This window comes from Melanostigma gelatinosum (genome assembly GCF_949748355.1).
Source record: "Melanostigma gelatinosum genome assembly, chromosome: 17".
NCBI classification, from domain to species: domain Eukaryota; kingdom Metazoa; phylum Chordata; class Actinopteri; order Perciformes; family Zoarcidae; genus Melanostigma; species Melanostigma gelatinosum.
In genome coordinates this window covers 9109346-9121501 of record NC_136650.1, presented here as the reverse complement: position 1 = coordinate 9121501, position 12156 = coordinate 9109346, and the positions used below count along the sequence as shown (strand labels likewise).

Sequence of the window (12156 nt, the reverse complement as noted above, 5' to 3'; positions counted from 1 at the left end):
GATATCTGGGCCAAGACTTCCTAATCCATGCACTGCTCTCTGTTTACAGTCCGATTAGCAACTTGAGATGCAAGACTAGAGTTGGAATGTAGGACTGGGCTGTTTCACAAGCAGCTGTTTACAGGCAAATATTAAACAAATAAAAAGCTAAATCATCACCGGACGACAGCCGGTGAGTTCCAAGATTACATTTCGACCAATGCGTTCCTCTTCTGTTGCTCTGCAATCGGACTGTTAACCTGCATTCTATCAAAGACTGCTCGCCAGACTACAAACGGAAACGATCTATACCAAAATGTCCCATTGCCTACAGATTCAGCCACTGTTTCTCACTAAAAATAGTTTTTTGAACAACGGTAGAGGTCTACGGCACAGAGGAATAAGTTGTATCAGGCATCGGCTACACCAGCAACACTTGTCGGCAGGATCGATTCATTATTGGTTTTCGGTCACCAGACTATTTCTCGATACACTAAGATTAGCTCCTGAATGTTAGTGTTAAACGTTGGTCTCGATTTAGATACTTCTTTGTAATACTGTCAGCAGATTGAAGCAATAACAACAGACTGACGCACTGCATGGGAGGAGAGTCAGAAAAAGCAACAGATCCGAAAACAGAGACTGCCATCTGTTAGATGAATGCCAAAAAGAGTTTAACACAAATATGAATAACAGCTAAATGTGAGCTGCAGATGTTGCTCCCTCTCCATCCTCCACTCCCTCTAAAGCAGTTCTTTGCCCCAACTTTGAGTTTAACCATTTAGAAACAGTGTAAAAGATGTTTCAAACAACATGTTTAAATGATGCAAGTGATGTGAAACTTAAAAACCCTAAATTATCTGATGACCTACCCCCCTGCTTTGTTCCCGCTCCCTCACCATTGTTGTTGGGAGTTCTGTGCAGCAGATCCAGCAGAATTTTGTTGAGCCGTTCCCTCTGGGCCTCCCTCCTGCCCAGCACCGGGTGGTGCAGCGGCGAGGAGGCGGACGACGACGGGAGTTCGAGCATCTCTCCTATCCTCTCTGCGGAACTGTCCTCCAGCTCCTTGCACTCCTCAGACTCCTGCCCGTCCTCGTCCTCGTCGTCGTCCTTCTCGTCTCCGTCCTCGTCGGCCTCCCCTTCCCGTTCCGCTCTTCTGGGCTTAGTTGAAAGAAGTTCAGGTTCGTCTGGATTCGTGTCCATGTCGTCCTCTTCTCCTCCTCTCCCATCTTCAGCTCCGGGTGGGAAGTCGTCGCCCCGGTCGCAGGAAGAGCCGTCGTCCTCGCAGCCTGCGGCTCCTTTGGGTTGTTCGCTCTTCCAGGCAGAACGGCCTCCGTTCCTCTTGTAGTTGTCAGGAACATAGTGAGGCTGCAAAAAATTCACAATTAGTCCCGGGTCAAGCAGTATTTGCAAGTATTTTGTATCTAATTTAGCTGACTTTGGTTTCTGATGGTTAGGGTTTGCAAATGGACAATAAAATCAGTGCAACATAGTTTATAAATCACAGGAGAAGTTTAGGAGAGTCGTCTTGATTTAGTTTTCTGTGAGGTTTACCCGACACAGCCCTGGACTAATTTAATGGAGTGAAACTTATCCATCCGGTCCTCCATGAAAGCAAAAACAAACTAAACTAAACTAAAACTCTCCTCAAGTCTATTAGCATTACAATTTAAATGGGACGTAATTAGTTGTCAACAAAACAAAATTCACAAAACATTCCACAGATACTTGAATGTGGCTCACTGCAAAACAACAAAAAGCAGTTGCAGGTTCTCTCATTTGTTTTCTGAGGTGCCGAAGGGAAATGTTCCCCGGGCTGTAATATTACCTCCACTCTTAAAATATCTTTCAGTGTTTATAAATCAGTAACAGATCCCAGTGCAGCACCCCCACCGCTCTCACCGAGAAGTCTCTTTTGGGTGCGAGCCGCTTGGGGAAGTGGTTGAAGGCGTACGGCTTGGTGCAGACTGGGAAGCGGTTCCGATGGATCTTATAGAACAGGTGAGCAGACTTGTCCAAGCGGTAATCACAGATGTACACATCCTGTTCTTTTACGCTCTTCGGCCGTCCTGTAGGAAGGAACACATTTTGTATTAGCCAGGAACTCATGTCATTGTAAAATGTGAAAACAGTGTACAGTTGTTCCGCTATGTTTTTGTTCGAGCATGTCTGAGGTCAGTGGTGTAGTGGTTGTTGGTAGATAAAGTTTACGAAGGAGCAAGTGGGTATGCTCTCCTATATAGTAGAAAAAGAAGTGGGTATACCTCATATACCTGCGTGTACAATTTACAGAGCTTTACTCGAGCAACAAAGAAACCTCAGAAAGAATGACTAGTTCAAGCGGTAAAAAAACACTCCATTCAGATGGCCCATGTGTGAGTTTGCATGTGTTTCCTCTCACCTTTGCAGTAAGTGTAGAGATCCAGGACACAGCAGGTTGCCACCACTGCCTCCAGGGGGATGATCTCATAGAGCGGCATTCGGAATAACTCGTTCTGGTAAAATCGCCGTGATGGAGAGTGATGCGTCTCGTGGGGACGGAAGTAGTGGTGGCCAAAGGCAAATCTCTCACCCCTTCAGAGTTTGAGTGGACACAGAAGAGACCAGCGAGTTAAACACCGTAATGCAACTCGACGAGCACAATAATAATCTATTCTCACTGGCAGGTATCTACAGTACTTCATGCTAGTTGTTCGAAGTCCTACATTTGATGAACTTACTTTTCATTCTTCCAGAGTTTCTCAATTCGGAAGATGTCGAGTTTGTCTCGGTTGACGTGAGACAGGAGACGGTAAGACTGTCTGACAGGCTGTCCCTCAGGTGAGCGCCTGCTGTCTCTCATCAGATACACACAATCACCTGCACACAAGACACAGACACTGACAGGTTTCTGGTCTGCAACGGTGAAATATTACAAGAAGTTGGCTCCTCGATACAGAAGTAAACTGACAGGTTGAGTGTTGAACGTCTCAGTGCAGTAACAATCGTTTTCCAGAGTTGGAAAGGATCACATTTCGGCACTTCAAAACGTTTATAGGTAAAAAAAAGGGGTTGCATAGGAAACATACAATTCACTTCAACCCTGTGCTACAATACAAGGCCTGTTGTTTATAATTAAATTGCCTAAATGGTAATAAACATGGCTTAAGGAGAAACTTAAAGGCTCTCTGCTGAGTTTCTGACCTCTAGCAACACCATGGAGCAGATTTTTCCATGAGTGGGTCCCCGCTTTGTTTGGCATATGCACACTGTGTATTGCTTCACGTGGGTGAAGCAATACACAGTCCTGCCAATGGTTTCACACTATTTCACTTGTCTACAACTGGCTTTAATGTGCCAAAAAATACAGCAATGGACCAGAAAAGGAAGATCACAGCAGGCTAGTAAACATGGATGTAAACATTGAAGGATTGAAGGACTGGCTTCTATACCTTGATGTAGCAGCAGATCATCTCGGAGGAGGCAGATGTAGTAGACAGAGCCCGCCTGGGCGTAGCTAGGCTGGGGTATCATGGGAACTTCCTGTAACGACAACACATATGAGTGAGATCAGATGGACCAGGGTGGTGAGACTGAGGTTCAGCATTCACGGCTGTTTTGAGGGGATAGACGTACCCGCTCGACAGGCCGAGGGTCACACTGCTCACACAGGTAGTGCTCCACCTCGGTCTCCAGCTGCATGCAGTCAAAATGCTGCCACACCTAGAGAGACCAATCAATTGTTGAATCACGTGAATGCAAAAAAAAATAAAAAATGGACAGTTGAATCAATTACTCCCGAGCTGGTATCGACAGTGACTCACTGACAAGAATAAGTTATGTTCTGAACCTGCATTACCAACAAAGAAAAAACACATTTGTAAAAACCTCCTTGATTCGCAACTGTGGTCGTCTCAATCAATATCTTTAACCCTCGTTGTTTTATTAAAAATAACAGATGCTATACACAGGAGGACTGAATGCACACACTCCTCTAGGGAATGCGCTCACCAAAACAGGTGCAACTGATGAATCAGTGAGACAAAAAAGATATGATGAGAAATCCGACTTTCTTTCTAAGCTGCTATAAATGTAGATTTGTCACCCAATCTTTTTCAGTTATGTGTGTTAGACACCTCGCTTCGCTTCTTACCATGCACTTTTCACACTGGATCATAAGGCCTTCATCCTTGTACATTCCACAGATGCAGCGGATGACGTCGTCGTCCTTGTCGTGCGGCCCTGGACCTCCTCCTCCGTGGTGGCCATGGTCACGCTCCAGCGAGTCCGAGCTGTCGGCCTCGCTGGCCGTCTCGCCCACAATCTCGTCTATCTGGACAGCAGCTTCATGACGCGCGCTGTAGTAGGCTTTACGCAGGCGACAAACGTCCCTGCCGACCGATGACTTCCTGCCGTAATATTTCTGGTGGGAAAACAAGACCAGTTTTAAATATTGGGGTTTTTTTGCCAAAAACAATGAATTTACAGGAAATCATATTTGTTAATTTGTGTGTTCTGACGTACGACACAAAGACAACAGACCTCAAAACTGCATAAAGAGATATCATGTATATAAAAAAGCAGAAGCATGCACAGAGACATTCAAAACTGTCTCTGCAGCTGCCAAAATTTCACAGCTCTCAATTTAACAATAAACCACTTTCCCCTCATGCTATCTTTAGTCTGGCAGGGTCTTGGAACCAAAGGGTGAATCTAATTTAGACGTCCACTTCAGACTTCTATGACTTGAAGAGTAAACTCCTCTGAGAGGTTTCAAGTGGCACTTGTATAGTGGCTATACAGATGTAAATCAAAGGGCCTGTAACAGATAAGCAGAGGCTCAGCAGTCAGGAAGTTGTATCCCATTTGGGAGGTGTTTGTGTGCGAGGCAGGAAAAAAGAAATGAACCGAGTGAGTGGGAGGGAAAATGTATTAGAGCTGCACAGTAACAGCTTGAATGATGCTTTTGATGAGGCTTTTTGATATTGATTGGGCTCTTAAGATTCTGGGATTAAACTCGAGAGACTGGAGTGTTCTTGTGATAAGTGTTGTTAAATGATGAAGACTGGATGCTTCAGCAGCCTTAGCCTTCATGCAATTATCACACTGATCTTTCTAATGATTGTTGACATAAATCTGACAGGCAGAGAAGATCTATGACATCGATTAAGCATTTAGTTTGATAGATAACTTAGAAATGATGACTCTCTAGGCAGTGGGTTTACCCTTTAGAGCCTTTTCTCTGTAGGAACTTTCCAAAGAGATCAAGATCATCTTGGACTCTAAACCTGGATCTAAACCTGAGCTTTGGCCAGAGGAACCAGGGACTCAATTTAGTTCCTGTAAGATAGTTCCAACTGTAAAGTAAGCCCCTGCTCTGGGGGAAGTACTTTCTTTCTTACAGAAACAGCTTCCATTCACATGATGAATGATCTGTTGGTACCTGTATCACTTTAAGGGTACTGGTACTCGTATTTTAAACGACACCCAGCCCTGTTAACTTCTAAAGTCTCCTTTCAAATATTCAGTTCTCCTACCAGCAACATTTGCAGCTCAACTGATAGAGAAATGATGTATGTAAACAGACACAAACAGCAATGTTAGCAACCGGTGGGACACCTGCCTACCTCAGCATTTCGGAACACTTTGAGCATGTCGGTGTCAAACGCCTCTACAGTCTTGTAGTGGCCCGTGAGGATTTGCTTCTCGATGGTGCTCAGGTCCAGAGGGTCAGACACCTTCTCATAGTACTGGCTGTTCCTGATGGTACACAACAAACAGCAGGATTAGTCTCTGCATATCTGGTTTGAAAACATTTAAAACCTTTTGTCTGAGCATCCACAAAATCAACACTACTTAAAAAACATGTAGTGCTTGTAAATCATTGAGTCTATAGAGATGTTAAGTATGGCTGAGTGGTGGCCAACCATGACAGTATTTGTACCATGTAGCCAAAGGAGCTGTTATTGTTTTGACTCAAAGTGACGCAATACTGGAAAGAATCAAAGCACAGGCTGTCACGGCTGAACTGTGTGGCTGGAGATAAAACTGTGTGGGTGCTGTACACTGATGGACCAGATAAAGCAACAACACTGCTGTCTGGAAAACAGTGACACATTATGAATGAACCAGATGAAATGCAAGGTCTGCACTCTTACACACTCTTACCTCTTCCTGGATGGGAGGTTCACCAGCGGAGCAGCAAGTGTCTGGCCGGCTGAATCTGAGGGAAGAGAGAAGAATAACACTCCTGTCATCGTGTTTTAATCACAGAGGCTAATCATTCAGCGGACATTATGTATTAGAGGCGCTGACAGATGTGTTTGGAGGACTGATGAGACCTCAGATGAAGCTAGAGGTCACACAAATGAGAATATTTAATAGAATAGTTCAATAGAAAGTGCTCTACTGGTGCTTACATACTGGCACATACTGAATATATATCGACACTATAGAGTCTACAGGCACTGACCCTTGTAGCTGGTGATCATGTCACAAATCTCCTTAAAGATGTGTGCGAGGCGAGCAGTGCGTGTGACTTCTGTGTTTTCCTCAGCGGCGGCGAGTCTCCGCGTGCGAACCGACCGCGACGTCTGCAGCGCCGAGAACTGCGTCAGGAACACGTCTAGAAACAAGGCACGAGCATTATGGGTGAGGTTTTTTTTTTACACAATCTCACCTCATTTCAGACCACATGCTGCATGTTCACACCTCTAAGGCTGTACACTCACCCGACTTGATGTTGCCATCGTCACGGATCACTCCTCCCCAGCGCGTGTACAAGGACAGGCTACTGGCGTCCCTCTCTCGCTCACCCTCTCTCTTCAGCAGCTCCTGTTTCTCCCTCATCTTCTCCCAGTTCCTCAGGAGAAACACGCTGTGCTTCAGCACAAAGTTCCTGATGATCGAGGCAGAGGGGACAAACGTGTGAAGGTGGCATGCGTCTGTGAGTGCCAACATCAACTCTCACCACACTTTCAAAATCTTAATACCACTCCACCATTCTGTTAAGGAAGTACGGAGATCGAGAGCAAACGTCGCATGCGCTTGATTTAATTGATTCAGAAATGTAACCAAATGTTGTTTTGTGCTAAAAATATTTCAGAAGTAATAGTTCAACAAGTTATATTTTGCATTTCAATTGAAGAAATTAAGAAATGTGTCAGCTATCTACCATCAATGCCCATTTTTTCACCACTTTGTCAAAATGTTTGACACCTAGTAGACCTGAAACGTTAGCAACAGAATAGAATTCCCCTTGTGTCAAAATTTGAAACAGTTTAGTTTTGTTTCACTTATGTGTTGACTGTGTTTGTGTGTGTGTGTTCACCTCTCTCTGTTGGACATGGGCTTCATGAGATGAGGGTAAAACTTGTTGCTGTCACTCGACTCCTCCTCCTGCAGAAAGAGACGGTTGTGTTACCATGATGTTTACTGCAGAAAGCATGTTGGAAACATACCATGGTATACCGTACATTTTAGGTCGTACCATTCAGCCTCAATTCAAAAGACTGCCCTGAGTTACTTTTTGAGACACCTTGTGGCCAATAAGAGCACCTCTGAGACTCATTCATGACCTACATAGGCACTGCACCTGATATTTAATAAGACACTAGCAAACTCTTTACAGCCAGGCAATAGCTATAGTAATACAACAATATCCATGAGTTTACAATCAAAGTCTGAATCAAACCCTTATGACGCTGGAATCTATTCAGGTAGGTACGAATAAAACATTCAGGACTCATTTTTCCTTCTTAAGAAATGAAAATGTTGAGGGCTGTTTGTTATTCTCTGGTATTATAGATATATTATAGATCTTAAGTAAGGGTGAACAGATAAGGATGCAGTTAAGTACATTGATCACTCACTCGTTTCTTGAGCTGGTGTTTGGACTTCCTCTTCTCCTTGAGTCGACCCAGCCGCCGAGTCCCTCCGGTCTTCCCAGGCAGGCCGTTAATACGCTGGCTCTTCCCTCCGATGATGCCCCGGCAGCTCTCTGAGCCACACTGACACACTTGCTGTGAAGTAAAGAAAAAAAAAAAAAAAAAAGCATTAATTTGTACAAAGGTGAGAAAAGAGCCGAGCAAAAATGAAAGAAGCAGCGATGATAACTCCAAACATGAAATATACAAAGTGTTGTTCCGTGAGGAGCTGGTCGCTGGTGATTCACCTGTTCTTCTGTGTTGAAGGAATGGAAGTTGTAGTCATAAGTGAGCTCCGTGCCGCTGATGACGTCCTTGAGAGCAAAGAGACCGATTCTGTAAACCCCGTTCACGGACCTAAGAGAGAAGTCACAGGGAGGCGAAGTGAGTGGGCGCAGCATTCTGTGATGCATTTTATCGTTAATTATAAAGCATGAGAGTTTATAGATTTTTTTTAAAACAGGATTCAAATTAACAACTGTAAATATAACAAATTGAAGTTAAAAGATAATTTAGTGCACAAGACTTGGGAGTGTTTGGACCCGTCAGGAGGTTGCTCTTTGATCTTAGTAGTATTTTACTGATAAATGTTCAAGATGACATCATAGAAAAACTATGTTTTATTCATAAATAAAGATAACACGGGGTGAGTAATTGTTATACAGATCGTTACTTTACTTTAATGGTATGCCATTAAACAACGTTATAAATGTGAAGGGAGATCATATTATTTTCAGGTCAAGCTTTTAACCCTTTGGTAAAGTTTCTATATTGACTTAAAACAATGTTAAACCAGCCCTGTGAGAATGACAATTAAATTAAGACATTTTAAATCCATGAATAAAAAGAGAAGAGGACTGGCCCCGGTTTTTAGTTGCTCGATTTGGCAACCGCTCAACACGTCCGTCCTCCCCATTATCCCCTTCTCCAAACCAAAGCTGTGCTCCAGCTTTCCACCATTCTTCTAAGAATAAAGCACACTATTCTGTTTGCCAGCCACTTGATAATTTATTCCTTCTATAGGGGTAAAAAGCTGGTTCAGCGCATTGTCTTCAGGCACTACAGCTGTATCTAAGGCCCGGGCTCCATGTAATCTCTTTCTGTGACAAGATGGATGACTCGTCAGGCTTTGTGCTGAAAATCCTCCATCCTCGTGGAGTCTTTTATTTCAGCCCGGCCACTCTAAATTATACACTGCTTGTGTAAGCAGTCACACACACACACAAACACGCACACACTTGGACCGACCGGTGTCCTAGATTATGAGCTTGTCTGTGCTGGAGGGCAGAGGGTACGGTTTGATGTCCACAATCAAACCCTCTAAACTGTGCTGACACATGTTGCAGATTTACCGCAGCCATGCAAACAACATCTTAAAAGAAAAACCCAAGTAGGTCTCACATATAGAAGTCACGCACTCAAGAGGCCTGCTCAGCCAGCTCTACAATAGCAGTGGATTTAGCCATGCTGTGAGAGCAATCCCTCAGGAAACCAGTGAATTGTTTTGGCCTTTAAGCCATTTAGGTCCGTGAACACTGGCAGAGACGGACCGAGTTGATCTCGTCAGATTACCACCACACGGCCGCATGAATAAGGTTGGGGCTACAAGGCAGCGCTTTCTCCTTCACAATGAAGTGCACCTGCTACACGTGTCCCTTTTAGGGCTTGCGTAAGCTACCCAAGCAAGGGCAGTCAAATATTGGCAAACGTACACTGTGGCTACTTATCATGTTAAAGTGCTTTAACTGTAATAAATCCACGAACCTTAAAATAAAAAAGAGTTTCTGCCAGATTGAGGGAATCTAACACCACAACAAACACACACACATCTACATGCAGTAAAGTGCACAAACAGTATTTAATAGCTGCAAGATGACTAAGAACGCGTGGTTACTTATAATGAAATCCTTATTATCTGATAACATGAGTGAGAAATCATAAATGAGGAGGACCTTTAGTGGCTTGACTGGCCTCGTGTCTGTTTGGAAAGATCATCTTACTAAAATGATTCTTTCCCTACATATGAATGTCTTTCTCTCCTTTCTGTTACGTTCACTATACTCAGATTGCCTCTTACAGGGAGAGAAAGACATTACCCAGCTCATCCAAATCATCTGGCACACGAACAGAAAGCAATTAACTGAAACTATTAAAAGGTAATAGGCTGGCATTTTCCAGTTTGTTAACCGTAAGTGACGAAAGCATTTAGAAAAGAAAACACTGAATTATAAAGCTGGAACATTTTCCAATCAGCTCCTCCCGCTCTCCAGCCTGCTTAATACACTGTGTGACTGTTGATGTACCGGACAGTCATTAAAGGCTCCCTGTGGAGTTTTAGATCTCTAGCAGAGCCACAGAGCTGTGTTTCCAATGCGTGGGTCTGTGTGCACACAAGGACACACATGCATGTGGGTGATGCAATACACAGTCACATCAATGGTGTCACACTATCCCGCAGATACACTGGTGCTGGTAACACAGGTGCTGGTAACACGCAAAGATATACTGAACTGTGCCAGGACAGGAAAGAAGACGACGGCAAGCTAACAAACATGGACTTAAAATACTTAAAGAAGCCATGAAACATGCGTGTTGTGACACTTGTAGTGCCCAGATATATTAGAAAAGCTACCTTGCATAACATCTGGTAACAGTGATTGTTTTGGTAACTAATGCCGAGTCAGTAGCTAGCTACCGGAGGCTAACAGCACGTTAAATGTTTACCAGCGCTATAACTGGTGCCTGAAAAGCCAAATATGTGCTTCGGTGAGAACCCAACATCACAACAAGAACATCAGCAGGGAACTGGTTTGAAGTTGCCATGACACCCACCACTTCTGCATTTCACAGTTGGGCTCACAGCTGTGGTTTATGAAGCGTGCCTCATTGCCCATTCTGTAGCTGTCGATCACCATGCCGCTATCCAGGTTCAGACAGTACTGGCCACTGTGGGAGAAGTACTGCTCCATCATCCGGCTCCTGGAGAACGGTAGGAGAGATTAAAAGAGAGCTTTTCATTCATTTCCATGTCAAGATAAAGTACGCCCTGAACGGAGAAAGCCTAACAGGCAGAACTGCAGACGCAGAATATTCTAAATCTTCTGAAATCCACATACCACAAGAATTTCATGCATCATAAGTGATCCGACGGTCTCACCTAAACTCCTGTTCGCTAACCACCTCGCCCAGGTACTCGATGATAAACTGTCCAGAGCGAAGCGTCTCCTTGGTGCGGATGCCCCAGCCCTTGCCCTCAGCACGGAAGCGCTCCAGACACTGGACCCAGTCGTGTCTCTGGATGTGCTGGTTGTCACAATGTTCGCCAGTTGGACAGGTGCTGGGAGAGCACTCTGCAAAACTCATCCTGCAATGTACAACATGAGAGTGAATGACTCTCTGCTAAACAAACGTCTTTGCAACAACGGTCGTAACCAAACAAGACTAACCCGAGGACTGATTTTTGTAATACAATCAGATGTCCAATGGGAAACCTTTCAAAAGTGGCCATTGCATGCTGAGGTTTGTCTTTACCTGTTCAGACATTCATCCAGGCAGCCCTTTTCAGTCGAGTCCTCCCGCGGTTTACAGCTGCACGTAGTCGTTTCATAACCAGAGAGAGGCTTCACATCCACGTAGACATCTGTGACACAACCGGGGGATTACAGTTTTACATTTACAGTTATTGACACCCTGGTGAAGTGTGACCGGAAGTGGGAACATCAATCATGTTTAATTCCTGTTTTGCAAACAATGCATATCATTGATAACAAGGGCTTCAACAGTCAACACAACCAATGTAGTACAACACATGTGCAAAAATTGATCCGGCTCCAAATTACACTCTGGCTGAGTCACTGGAACAAAGCCGGATACTCACTTGATCTGATCTTTTTATAAAGGGGGACATCCGGCCTCTTGTAAAGCTGAAACACACAAACAAAATGGTAAATATAAAAAGGGCTTTAAAGAGAGACACAAGTACTTATGTGGGCCTCCACTGGGGCTGTACATCTTGAAACTACCTGGCAATAATAATTCACTGTGCGCATGGGAAAACCCTAAAAACTACTTAGTGCTCAACACCATTGCTCACCTGATCATGTTTCCACAGCCATAAGATGTCGTAAGGCAACTGGAAGTCAATGCGCTTCTGTCTCAGGTACTTCCCTGAAAAAACAGAGCAGGGGAAATTTAGGAAGGAGAAACTGAACCGTACGAGAAGAGGGGAAGCAATGTTTGACCATATACATAAATCACATTTATATTCACATAC

The 12156-nt window shown here is 44.1% G+C and overlaps 1 protein-coding gene across 2 annotated transcripts in view; it reads right to left on the bottom strand.

Annotated features, from left to right (window-relative positions):
- The window catches only part of ash1l (ash1 (absent, small, or homeotic)-like), a 31219-nt gene that overhangs the window by 2858 nt on the left and 16205 nt on the right, over positions 1-12156 (bottom strand). The window contains exons 8-26 of one of the 2 annotated variants that reach the window (XM_079288453.1): positions 11977-12050; positions 11761-11806; positions 11415-11523; positions 11041-11247; positions 10716-10862; positions 8132-8240; positions 7830-7979; positions 7289-7356; positions 6690-6856; positions 6431-6583; positions 6127-6181; positions 5586-5718; positions 4112-4381; positions 3595-3681; positions 3411-3501; positions 2700-2838; positions 2381-2553; positions 1882-2048; positions 852-1347 (exon numbers count right to left, since the gene is read on the bottom strand). In XM_079288453.1, coding sequence (XP_079144579.1) covers positions 852-1347; positions 1882-2048; positions 2381-2553; positions 2700-2838; positions 3411-3501; positions 3595-3681; positions 4112-4381; positions 5586-5718; positions 6127-6181; positions 6431-6583; positions 6690-6856; positions 7289-7356; positions 7830-7979; positions 8132-8240; positions 10716-10862; positions 11041-11247; positions 11415-11523; positions 11761-11806; positions 11977-12050 — 2841 coding nt within the window. The remainder of the gene's footprint in view (positions 1-851; positions 1348-1881; positions 2049-2380; positions 2554-2699; positions 2839-3410; positions 3502-3594; positions 3682-4111; positions 4382-5585; positions 5719-6126; positions 6182-6430; positions 6584-6689; positions 6857-7288; positions 7357-7829; positions 7980-8131; positions 8241-10715; positions 10863-11040; positions 11248-11414; positions 11524-11760; positions 11807-11976; positions 12051-12156) is intronic. The other variant, XM_079288454.1, reaches the window with a different exon arrangement.